Source organism: Montipora foliosa, chromosome 1, assembly GCF_036669935.1.
Source record: "Montipora foliosa isolate CH-2021 chromosome 1, ASM3666993v2, whole genome shotgun sequence".
In the NCBI taxonomy this organism is placed as follows: Eukaryota; Metazoa; Cnidaria; class Anthozoa; order Scleractinia; family Acroporidae; genus Montipora; species Montipora foliosa.
The window spans coordinates 32788360-32800859 of NC_090869.1; the positions used below are offsets into that span (position 1 = coordinate 32788360).

The 12500-nt window shown below is 42.0% G+C and overlaps 1 protein-coding gene across 1 annotated transcript; it reads left to right on the forward strand.

Moving 5' to 3' along the window:
- Positions 1–8493: 8493 nt before the first annotated feature.
- On the forward strand, positions 8494–9381 carry LOC138013144 (uncharacterized). Its single transcript, XM_068860142.1, has one exon. It carries the CDS (start codon positions 8494–8496, stop codon positions 9379–9381), a length of 888 nt encoding a protein of 295 aa, XP_068716243.1.
- Positions 9382–12500: the final 3119 nt, after the last annotated feature.

The following is a 12500-nucleotide window of genomic DNA, read 5'->3' on the forward strand; positions in this document are numbered from 1 at the left end:
AATTGTTTCTTAGTGTGCGATTTTTGTAACGTTATTTAACACGCTAACCACCAAGAAATTACTTGATTCATTAATAAGCTAATTTAATGTGTGTTACTTCTAAGCTTACCAGCAGGGCAGTCTGTGCACCTAAGGAAAAAACTTGTGTCAGCAATGTTAACAAAAGTACCACGAGGACATGGGAGAAGCTTGAGGCCACTAGTATCATACGGATTGGCAAATCCAGCCCGATGGAAAATATGGCGCAGATAATCTTGCATTAAATAATCTTCTTTTGAGATGTCTATCAAGTCAGAGTCATCTTTCTCTACACCCCTGAAATTCAAAATGGAGGAGGCAATAATTTGCTAAAGTATCACCAAAATTCCTTTAGTATCGCCATTCCTTATTCCAGGAAACCTGTTCCTTTTATAGGAAAACCAAACAATGTGTCATCAATATTGTCTTTGCTTCTGACGGTGTAAGCACAATTTTTTTGTTGCCCTTGTCTAGGAGGCCAGTTATTTTAATGTAGCCTTACAAACTGTGAATTTCAAAAAAATCAAGTTCCCTTAAAACTTTCTAGAAGTCATTTTCGCAGAGGAGATAACTGTTTTCCCTTTGCTCTCGTGTAAGTGACACTGTTTTGTACAGCCAAAATGGAAATAACTTGAAACGCATTGTTTTAAAGCACGGCTGAACTCTGTTTAACTTCTAGACTCAAGTTTAACACTTGAAAATTCAAATTTGAGACAAAAAATAACTTGAAAGATAACAATGATAGCAAATTTAAGTTCTTTATGGTAACCACAAATCAAGCAAAATTAGGACATAAAGTTCACATAGTTTTCTCGACTTAGTTCATTATCATTTGCGCACAAGTTCTTGAGCTTTCTCTTCTTCTTATCTACCTAACGTATCTTACTGAAAATTGAAGAACAGTTCCCAGAAATATCCCCTAAATACGTCCTAAAATAACTGTATTCAAGCGCTGAGTTATGAGTATTATACCGAACTCAGAGGTCATAATTTTAATAATAATTGACAGTGCTAATCACTCTTTACTTGCAGTATTGAGGACTGAATTGCGAAAGGGCACAGCTCACGATATCGGGCAGAAAGCATACGAAGGCGCCTCTGGATGCAACTATACGGTCCATGTTTGATGTCGGAGCACAGCACTGTCGTGTATGTCACATTTCGTGAATGTATATCATGAAGTAGAAAAGGAGCAGTATGGAGAGAGAAGAATAAAGAGAGCACATGGTTGATTGTTGTGTGTTTCTTCGGAACTAGTTGCACTTCTCCAACTAGTTAAACCTCCTGTAATTTATGTACTAAGAGAACACGACATAGGCGACGAGGATAAGTACAGCACAAGATGTCTTTGAGCGAAAATGGCGCTTTAAATGCGATTCCTAAGTTCGACTGTTACTCGGATCCCGCCACGTTGGGACCACGCTGGACGCGTTGGTTGATATCTTTTGAGTTATTTGCGGATAGCAAAGGTCTTATTATCACTGAGGCTACAAATGCAACCCCAAGGCAACGAAGACGAGCGATGCTACTCCATTTCGCAGGCCCAGATGTACAAGAAATTTTCTCTACTCCTGCAGATACCTGCGAAGCAACCGATTACACCGCAGCTATAACAGCATTGAATGGACATTTTCTTCCCGAAGTCAATGCAGCCTTCGCCCGCCAGAAATTTCACCGACTCGAACAAAAGGAAGGAAGGTGAGGCTGTTTTGCAGTTTGTTACTCGATTAAGAAAAGAAGGAAAGGATTGCAATTTTGGTGTAGACTTTGACAACCATATGAGAGACGCGATCCTGTGTAAATGTAGGTCAGATAATGTAAGGCGTAAATTGCTGGAGGAAAGAGAGGAGCTTACACTCGCTCACACGCTAGAAATCGCAGAACAATGTGAAAGTTTATATCACCAAATGTCTTATCTCAGTGCGAGTGAGCCAAGCAAAGAAGATGCAAACAGGGTTTACGAAAAATCTGAGCGACCCGATAGTAAACAAAACCGAAAGAAAAAAGGAGTTCATTGCTATCGTTGTGGGTCGAGTAGGCACATGGGTAGAGATCCAAAATGCCCTGCTAGAGGCCAAACCTGTAGGAAATGCAAGGGGAAAGATCATTTTGCTAGTGTCTGCAAAACCAAACCAAAGAAACCAGGAGTTAATCGAGTACAAGAAGAGCTAGAAGCTAATAATGGGGAGCAGGTTGATTATGCTTTCAGAGTCATCAATGAAGCTCACTCAAATCTGCTTAAGTTGTCTATTGGTGGGGTAAAACTCGAAATGTTAGTAGATTCCGGAGCCACCAATAACATTGTTGATGAAGAAAGCTGGGAAGATTTGAAGGCTAAGAAGATCAAATGTAAATCAGAAGCTGCTCCTATTGACAAGAAGCCATATGCCTATGCATACAGCAAACCCCTCCCAGTAAAAGGTCGCTTTATTTGTGAAGTGTTGATTGGAAAAGGGAAAGCTCAAGCTGAATTCTTAGTCATTAAAGGAAAAGGAGTACCACTCCTCTGCAAAGATACTGCAATGAAGTTAGGTGTGCTGAGAATAGGTGTTGATGTCACTACAGTTGCTGAAATCAAGCAGACACTGCAACAACAGTTCCCAGAATTATTTAGTGGGATTGGAAAGCTGAGCTCAACCGCTGAGGCGAACCCCCTTTAATTTACAAGAGAAAGTAGAAAGAAAAATTCAAGAATTGTTAGATTGTGACATCATAGAAGAAGTTGATGGGCCTACGCCATGGGTGAACCCAGTAGTAAGTATTCCGAAGGCGGATGGTGACATTCGTCTCTGCATTGATATGAGGCGAGCAAACGAGGCCATTTTACGTGGTCGATACCCTATACCGACCGTAGATGAGCTGCTACACAGCATGAACGGCTCAACAATTTTCAGCAAGCTCGATTTAAAGTGGGCATACCACCAGCTGGAACTTAGTTGAGAGTCACGCCAGATCACAACCTTCCCGACACACAATGGCTTATACAGATATAAGCGCCTATTGCGGTTTGGGGTGAGTTCAGCAAGCGAGCTGTACCAACATGAGATATCTACTGTTCTGGCCGGAATAGAGGGCGTGGACTATATCTCTGATGACATCATTGTAAATGGCCCAGATCAGAAAACTTACGACACGACCAGCGCCTTCTCAAAACCATGGAACGCCTCAGACAGCATGGTTTGAATCTCAATGCTGACAAATGCCAGTTCAATGTGGACAGACTGGTTTTCATGTGAATTCTGCTGTCTGAAAAGGGTATCGGCCCGACGGAAGAAAGAGTTAGAGCCCTGCAAGAAACAAAACAGCCTGAAACCGTCAGTGAAGTTCAAAGCTTCTTAGGGTTGGCTAATTACAGCAGCAGATTTATTCCTCATTTTGCAACACTCACAGAGTCATTGAGGAAACTAACCAGGAAAGATGTTCCGTTCCACTTTGGACCCGAGCAAAAAGCTTCCTTTAAGTCGCTTAAACAAAGCATGGCTGAAGTGGGCACATTGGCATACTTTGAGAAGAGTGCATCAACCAAAGTCATCGCAGATGCAAGCCCTGTTGGCCTTGGAGCTGTGTTAATGCATGGGGAATAGGTGCCAATCTGCTATGCAAGCCGCAGCCTCACAGAGTGTGAGCGAAAATACTCTTAGACGGATAAAGAGGCGCTCGCCCTCGTTTGGGCATGCAAGAGGTACTACACATACATTTATGGAATGAGATTTGATCTGGTGACTGATCACAAGCTGTTGGAAGTGACCTATGGACCTCGTTCCAAACCCTGTGCCTGCATCGAAGGTTGGGTAATTTGTTTACAGCCCTATGATTTCCGGGTCGTGTATGCTCCAGGGCAGAGCAATGTAGCTGATCCCCTTTCCCGCTTGGTCAGACGGAATAAAGCAGCAAATCATCAACATGGTGCAGAAGAGTATGTTCGAGGGGACAGGTTATCATGGCGGGCAGTCACGCGTTGTTTGCCTCCGTGTTTCTGCTATGGTTTTGCCTGACTCAGTATGAATACTCTTCTCACTACAGGTTTACCTCATTTGTAACTAAATCAGCAGTCATTTTGGGCAGGCTGGCTCCAGAAAAGGAAAGCGGTTTCTGTGATTTCGAAGAATTTAACTATCTTCACTTCTAGTGGCTGAGAAATGAAATGGTCGAAATTTGCATATTGTTGGACGGTATGGTAATGAGTCCAGTATTGTTTAATTCAGCAAAAACAATGGTCCTCACCACCTCAAACAATGGCAAGTGCAAGCGAAAACTATCAAAATGCCGAATTTTGTATTACGCGAATACCGTGGCGACCAGACAGCTCTTGCTTCCTTCTGGTGATGTGGAAACCAATCCTGGATGGCAAGGCATGATTGACCGGGATGGAGACTATCTACAGGACTTTGCAAGAACTTCTAACCAGGGATCAAACGTGAGTGTTGCACACATTAATATTCGTAGCCTTAGAAATAAGGTCGAGGAGGTTAAAGTGTTGCTGCATGTATGCCGGTTTAACATTCTTGCAATTACGGAAACCCACTTGGATCGAAAAAATTCCAACAGTCAGCTTGAAATTGACAACTATAAGATTATCCGTAGGGACAGAGATGCTAATACCATCGACGGTGGATGTTTGTTCTACATCGCCAGCCACATATGCCCTACTCGGCTAAGAATCATGCGATATCGAGGCGATATGGCTTAAGATCATGGTAAATTCGTCCGTTTTTATCATAGGAACAGTTTATAGACCACCTTCTTCGGATTCTTAATTTTTTGAACGATTTCAGGATTTACTGGAGAAACTTTGGATCAAACGCCGCAATGTGGTTATTGTTGGCGATTTAAACTGTGATAGCGCTCGTTCGACTGACGGTTCAATTACCTCAATTTCTGGCCAAAAATTACAGAATTTGCTTCTTCAATTCGACTACATGGTTATCACCGACAAGCCTACCAGGGTAGCAAACTTTGATTGACCTGGTAATAAGTAGCAATCGTAATCTGATCAAAAATACCAGAACAGTCGAGCTTGGATTCTCGGATCACATGCTTGTACACGCGTCCGTCCAGACAAAGATCAAGCGGCCCCCTCCTAAAATAATTAAAGCCCGTTCTTACAAAAATTTTGACCAGGCCAAATTTTCTAAGGGCATCGCGGATGCCCCTTGGTCCGTATGCGAAGTATTCGACGATCTGGATGATTGTTATTGGGCGTGGAAACACATCTTTCGTGAAATATGTAACAAGCATGCGCCCTTCCGCGAGATCAAGGTTAGACGCCAGTCCTTACCTTGGATTTCTCCAAAAATACGCCATTTGATGAATTTACGTTACAAAACTCTTCTTAGAGCAAAAATGTCAAACAATCAAGAGCTGTGGACAGAATATCGCTCTTTAAGAAACAGGGTTGCGCATGAAGTCAGAGTTGCTAAAAGCAGGTTCTATGTGGATCTATTTTACGAAGTAAAGGACTGTAAGTCATATTGGAACTTGGTCAAAAAACCTGCTTACGGGTCAGCGTCACAGCCTATACTCGGTTTAAAGACATCAGACGGGTCAATGGAAACATCTGACTACAAGAAAGCCCAGATCCTAAATAAATACTTTTCTACTGCAGGTGAAAAGTTGGCAAGCGATCTTCCCGTCTGTAGACAAGTGAATAACAATACTTACATCAACCGCGTTACTCCCTACATAATGAACATTTCCATATCGCATGCTAGTGTTGCTGAGAGCATCGATAAGATGAAGGCAAACAAAGCTTGCGGACCTAATAATGTTTCTCCAAAGTTACTCAAATATGCAGGAAAGGATCTAATTCCATCATTGTCATCTCAGTTTTCCATGAGTGCCGATTGTAATTCTCTCCCTACCTCTTGGAAAACTGCTAATGTTTCGGCCCTGTTCAAGAAGGACGATGAAACAGATAAACAGAATTATCGACCAATTTCCCTGTCATGCGTCCCTGGAAAATTGATGGAACACACAGTAGCCACAACAATTGCCACTCACACATAATCTTGGCCATCCTCACCACAGGGCTTATAAGAAAGACCACTGAACTGAATTGTTATTGGTAAAAATGATCGAGGACTGGAGACGGGAACTGGATAAAAACCTTGTAGTTGGTATCGCCTTTGTAGACTTTCGAAAGGCCTATGACTCTATTTCTCAGCATGTCTTGCTAGAAAGGTTGTAAGCAGTTGGTGTTGCGGGCGACCTATTGTGCTGGATTAAGGATTACTTAGCTGACCGCTCTCAAGTTACGGTCGTTAATGATGGATTCCAGTCTGAAACCTTACCTGTGAAGTTTGGTGTGCCGCAGGGATCTGTTTTGGGACCTACCCTGTTTTCATTGTTCTGCAACGATCTTCCCGACATAGCTGGAGTTAGAGAATGCGAAATTCACATGTATGCGGACGATACGACCATCTACGTGGCTGAGTCATCTCCTGACAAGGTTGTCGTTTTCTTGAATAGCGTCCTCCAGAAGTTGTATGAGTGGTGCTGCCGTAATCGCCTAATACCCCACTGGGTTAAAACCGAGTGTATGATCTTAATGCGCGGCCAGTTTGTTGGGCCGTTGCAAGCAGTGTCATTAGGGAACAGTGTCGTCACTCAAGTCAAGTCAACCGGGTGCTTAGGCGTTGAGGTCGACAGTGATCTTAATTGGAACGTTCACGTTAAAGAGTTAATCAAGTCCTTCACACAAAAACTGAATCTTCTTAGATTTGTTTACCGACTTCGGCGAGAGCTGATTTTTATTTTAAAGTAATTTTACCATCTGTCACCTATGGTTTGCTTGTATGGGGCTCCTGTGGCAAATCGCTCTTTGAAGTGCTGGAGAAAATACACGCACGTGCCGCTAAAACCATCTACAACCTGGACTGGTATACACCTAGCGACCAGGTCCTAGCCCGATGCAACTGGTTTACTATTAATTGTTTGTACAAACATAGATTGTTTTCATTAGCACACGTCTGTTTTTATTATTTTTCACCTACTCCTATTAAGAAGCTATTTAAGAAATATGATTGTAACTATAACCTGCGAAGGAAATTGACTTTTTTGTTACCGAAGCCAAAATCAGAACTTCTTCGCAAGTCCACTTGCTACAAAGCAATATCTCTATGGAATTCTCTTGAAAATCATACACGTTCTATCGCAAGCAGAAGCTTGTTTAAAAACACGCTCAAACGTAGAATTTCATGTAAATAGTACTTTTTAACTTCTTGAATACACGACCACATCAGCTCCGCTGTAATTTTTATCGTGTTTAAATAAATGTTGTTGTTGTTTGATTTGCAGCTATCAGTGCCACACCCGCAGCCCTAACCACGAGAGAAGTTGAAGAAGCATCTGCTGTGGATGAAGAGTTGAAAGCTCTGAGAGAAGCAATTAAAACCGGTCGATTTGAGAAATGCAAGGCTTATGCGCCAGCTGCAGGGGAACTGTGTGTGTTCGGACAGCTAGAGGTACCCGTGTCGTACTGCCAAGCAAGCTAAGGTCCCAAGCAATTTCTTTAGCACATGAGGGACACCTAGGAATTGTTTGGAACAAAGCGGAATCTGAGAAGTAAAGTATGGTGGCCTGGTATTGATAAGGCGGCGGAGAGGTTTTGCAAATCTTGCTATGGATGTCAACTGGTTGCACGCCCAAATCCACTTGAGCCATTGACGTCAATGACATTGCCGGAGGGTCCTTGGCAAGACCTGGCTGTAGACCTACTAGGACCACTTCCATCTGGACACTCGATACTACCTTATGATATGAAATTTTGGCGACACGTTAATTTAGCGATTTGAAAAATCCGGATTTAGCGACACCTTAATTTAGCGATTTCTCGTAAATTTTGGAACATAAGTCACCTAATTTTTGCGATTTCGCTAGCTGAAACTTTCTGGCGAATTAAGGTATTCAAAACTTTTGCGACGACAATAGAACATTAAAATTATTAATCGTTTGTGTCATGATGTAGTTACTTGGTGATTCATATCACAAGTGACCACGTCGTGAGACAAACGATAATACCTTGATTATTATTATTGTACTTTACCACGATGAACAAACACAATTTTTCTTACGAAATAGAAAATTTATTTGATAAACGTCAATGGGTTCGTTAAAAAAAAAATCATAAAAAAATCATACAACGTTATAAAACTTAACAAAACAAATAAAACTGCAACTATAATGTCATATCTTCAGCTTCATGCTGTCCTCACTCATATTTACATTGTCACACAAAGTCAATGCTCCTTTTACGAGTACCTAGCCATTAACTTTCTGAAAAAACGGATCAAGAAGGTAGATTTCTTCAAATGGATCAACAGGTGGTAGTGGTTTGTCACTGTTGGCAATTTCCTTGACTCCCGCTTTCTCCTTGAGTATACATCTCCTTCCTTCAGCGCCGGTTAGATAATCGTACAAAGCGACAAGCCAGCCTGCGTGTCGTGGCTTGATAACAGACATCCGGAGATCAACTTTATGTGCGACAATGGACCGCAATTCATCTCTGGAGAATTCCAAGAATGTTGTGTGCAGAATGGAATTGTGCATCTCAAGACAACACCGAAGTGGCCCCAGGCCAATGGGGAAGTTGAGAGGCAGAACGCCTCCCTAATGAAGAGAATTCGCATTGCCCAAGCTGAAGGGGTCGACTGGAAGAAGGAGTTAAGAAGATATGTGACGAAATACCGGAGTATTGATCACACCACCACTGGTAAAAGCCCTGATGAATTGTTGTTCAATAGGGAGATGAGAGGGAAGCTGCCAGAGTTGCATGCTGATTGCCATCTAGACCTAAAAACTCGGGATAGAGATGCAGAGGTGAAGGCAAAGACCAAATCATATGCAGACAAAGCAGCGAATCCTAAACCATCAGATATTGCAGTTGGTGATCAAGTATTACTAAGACAAGAGAGAAAGGACAAATTCTCAACACCATTCAATCCGACGTCATACCGAGTAGTTAGCAGGACTGGCAACAGTGTCATAGTAGAGAATCCAGGCGGGACCCAATACTCGAAAAACACCTTACATAGAAGCAGGTTTATGATGGATGACCCTGTGCCGACACCTGAGACACCATCTGGTAGCCCAGATGGAATTGTGGTACCAACCGCAGTACCAAGCCAAGTGTTAAGTGAACCGACACCAGCAGTACCTGCCACACCACAGAATGAATCTCCAACCAGGAGTACACTGTCAGTACAAGCAGGTGCAGAGAATGGAAACGAGGCAGTTGCAGTCCGTAGGGACATTAGGGTTGATCAGGCAACAGTACCTAGCACGCAAGCAACACCGAGGTTGACTCAGAGGCCTCAGAGGCAGAGGAGACCTCCAGACAGATACAAAGACTATGTTTTTAAATAATGTGCTGATCTCCTATGAGATGTTTACTGAATGGATAAATCAAAGAACTTTGAAATTAAGGTTTTTGTGATTGAGAACATTGTGACTTTGATTTTAAAAGTGTTCTTAGGACACTCATTCCGAAACAATTTGAACTTTTGACTTTGTCGATATGTGTATTATGTAAGGACGTTTACCTTTTAAGTTGAATTTGTATGCGTTCTGTTTACGCTCGAGTTCGAAGGATTGTTGGTGTTTGTTTCCTCGAAGAAAAGGAGGGATGTCGTGTATGTCACATTTCGGGCATGTTTATCATGAAGTAGAAAAGGAGCAGTATGGAGAGAGAAGAATAAAGAGAGCACATGGTTGACTCGTTGTTTTTTTCTTCGGAACTAGTCTCACTTCTCCAACTAGTTAAACCTCCTCTAATTTATGTACTCAGAGGACACGACAAGCACCACAGCTAGATGTTAATTATCTTTGAGTCGATTTTGATGAGGGAGGAAAACCATAGTACCCGAAAGAAAACCCTTGAGTCTGGTTGAGATCGACTGAACCTCAGTTCCATATGCAGCCCAGGGCCAGAGTTGAACGCCGGCTCGCAGTGTTGGGAGGCCTGATAGATAACCACTAAGTCAGCCTGGCTCCCTATATGTTCTAATTTAAGATGACAATTTTATTCTTTCACAATCACTGGACTAGTGGTCAATAGTTCCTAAGTGTGATAAGTGGACATTAGTGACGAATGATCGACATACTGATTTAAGGTAACCATCGTATGACGAGGAAAAGAAGAAAAATAGGAGTCTTTTTTACTCACGGTAGCATTTTAACCCAGCATTTCGTGGGGCCGTGAAATGGAAGAAGGCAGCGAGTCAGCCATTTACAAAGAGGCAATGGTAGAGCAGAAATCATAACCACCGAGGACACTGCTATTTGGTGGTCAGTAGGGATTTCAACCCGAAACATCCACGTGCACTGGACCACGCTGCCGTTGCTTAGGACATTGTTTTGTAGGTAACTCCGAGTCTTTCGATGTGAGTGAAATTCACTGATAATTAATATGTGTAATCAAATAGCGACGAGTGAAATTAGGAAATAATTTCACGCGCGTTTTGTCAAAATTCTGATAATTTCCCGAGCCTTTAGGCGAGGGAAATTATAAGAATTTTGACAAAATGCAAGTGAAATTGTTTCCTAATTTCACGAGAAAACCATTTGATTACCTTTTAATGTCGTGGGTGACAAATTACGCTCACAACCGTAATTGTAAAATCGCTCGAGTACCTTATCCAACTGCTCGGGAAGAATCATCTCCAGGTTTTTCTCAAGGCTATTTTCGTCACACCACTTCTCAAAAACTCTCACCCAGTTAATTGTGCTCTTTAACGTATTTAAATTTTCTGCTGCTTCTTTTAATTTCGTAACTTCTTCAATGGTCACTGTCTTAAATCTAGACGCCATCTTGGCTCTGATCGAGATACAAGAGATGTTGCCATGGCAATTTTGTAATTTCACATGTGAAATTATAAATCAACGCTGAAATTTCGATCCTAAATTAAGGAGTAATTTGTCACCCATGATATTATGTCTGACACAATCTGACTGGAAGATTAAGTAGCCAAGATAAAGTGCTCGGAGATGTAGAGGTTATTTCCGGTAATTCAAGGGATTTTTGAGAAGTGCCTCTCCAACAATAGCATCAGTTTTTTTGTTGATCGAAGCAATCCTTGTCCTGAATAATGGGGCAGATGAGACGCTTGTCAAACCAGAGTTCCAATTGTCTTTGCCTGAAAAGGATGCTGTCATATCATTAACACCTCGTTCAAGATAGATCCGCAATCCTGGATTCCCTTCGTGATCCCAAATTAGAAGCATAACGTTCCTCTTGAGCATCGTTTTGATGCTCGGTTGTGATAATAAACTTGCGTTCATGCGTGTTCACCTGAATGGGCTACGAGACGTGAGAATAGTAAGACCTTAGAGAGGTAAATGAAGAATTAAATAAAACCTCAAATGAAAATGATAAAACGTGTAAATATTTAATCACTACTGCACTTAGGGTAAGATGCCAAAACCACACACATAATGAAAAGTAGCTGAATTACTGTGCAAGCACAGCGAGTAATATGATGCATTTGTCATGTGGCAAAGGGAACCAGGACTTCTAGACATCGCATGCATCACATTAAACCCCCTTTGATTTTTCCTCAAGGTCATGGAACATAGCGCAATGCTTGTTAAAATGTCAGGGCGGGGGTTATAGACCATCTTGTGCTATTTTAGACTTTTCTACAAATTTATGCGGCAGGTCTCCGTGTGTACGGGACTTTCCATTATCTACAAACTTCCATCAGCTACTCTTACTGACTTGGTTCCCCTAACAAACGAGTTTATGAAAGAAAAAAAATCACCGAAACATTTTGAGTACTGAGCATTTTCAAATGCTATTGAAAAATTGCAGGGACATCGATTGGTGCCGGGATACCCTTGTCGTCTGGAGCTACTCAACGATACCTATAATGTGCAAATTATTTGTTCATTGTTTAGTGGCGTTCCGTAGCCGTTCCTCTCTCGTGGAACAGTACAATTAGTCGCCAAAAGCAGAAACGTTTCTTATCCAAATAAAGGCAGTAAAGAACGAGGACAAACGTCTCCATTATGACCTCGATACTGCCACTAAGAAGTGGAGTCGTTAAGGTCATTTCAATAATATGGTTGGTGGAAGTTTGAATCCTAGTTCAAAAGAATAACTAGTCAAGCTCCAAAACTGGGAACTACTGCATACCCGTCTTACGTGAAAGAAATTTCAATCTAATTCAGACAAGGATAAGGCAGAGGCAGTTATTTTTACAGTGTTTACAGCGGCAGCTGGTATGACACCTTATAGAGGCCATACTGCCTGTGCTAACACTACCTGGGCAGGTGGCTCCCGTGATATCTCTTCTCGCACTGGACTTCGCTTGTGATAAACCACGGAATCCTCTGACAATGACACCCAACGAGAAAATTAAGCCAAAAGCCTTAGAGAGAAATTTCTAGGCTCCTTGTAAATTATAAAGACTGTATAAAGAGATGTTTTCATCACAAGGGCGTAGCATCCATATACACACGTACGCCCGTGCGTGCAGCTCAAATCC

Coding starts and splice junctions, on each gene's coding strand:
- LOC138013144 (XM_068860142.1), top strand. CDS start 8,494: ATGTGCGACAATGGACCGCAATTCATCTCTGGAGAATTCCAAGAATGT.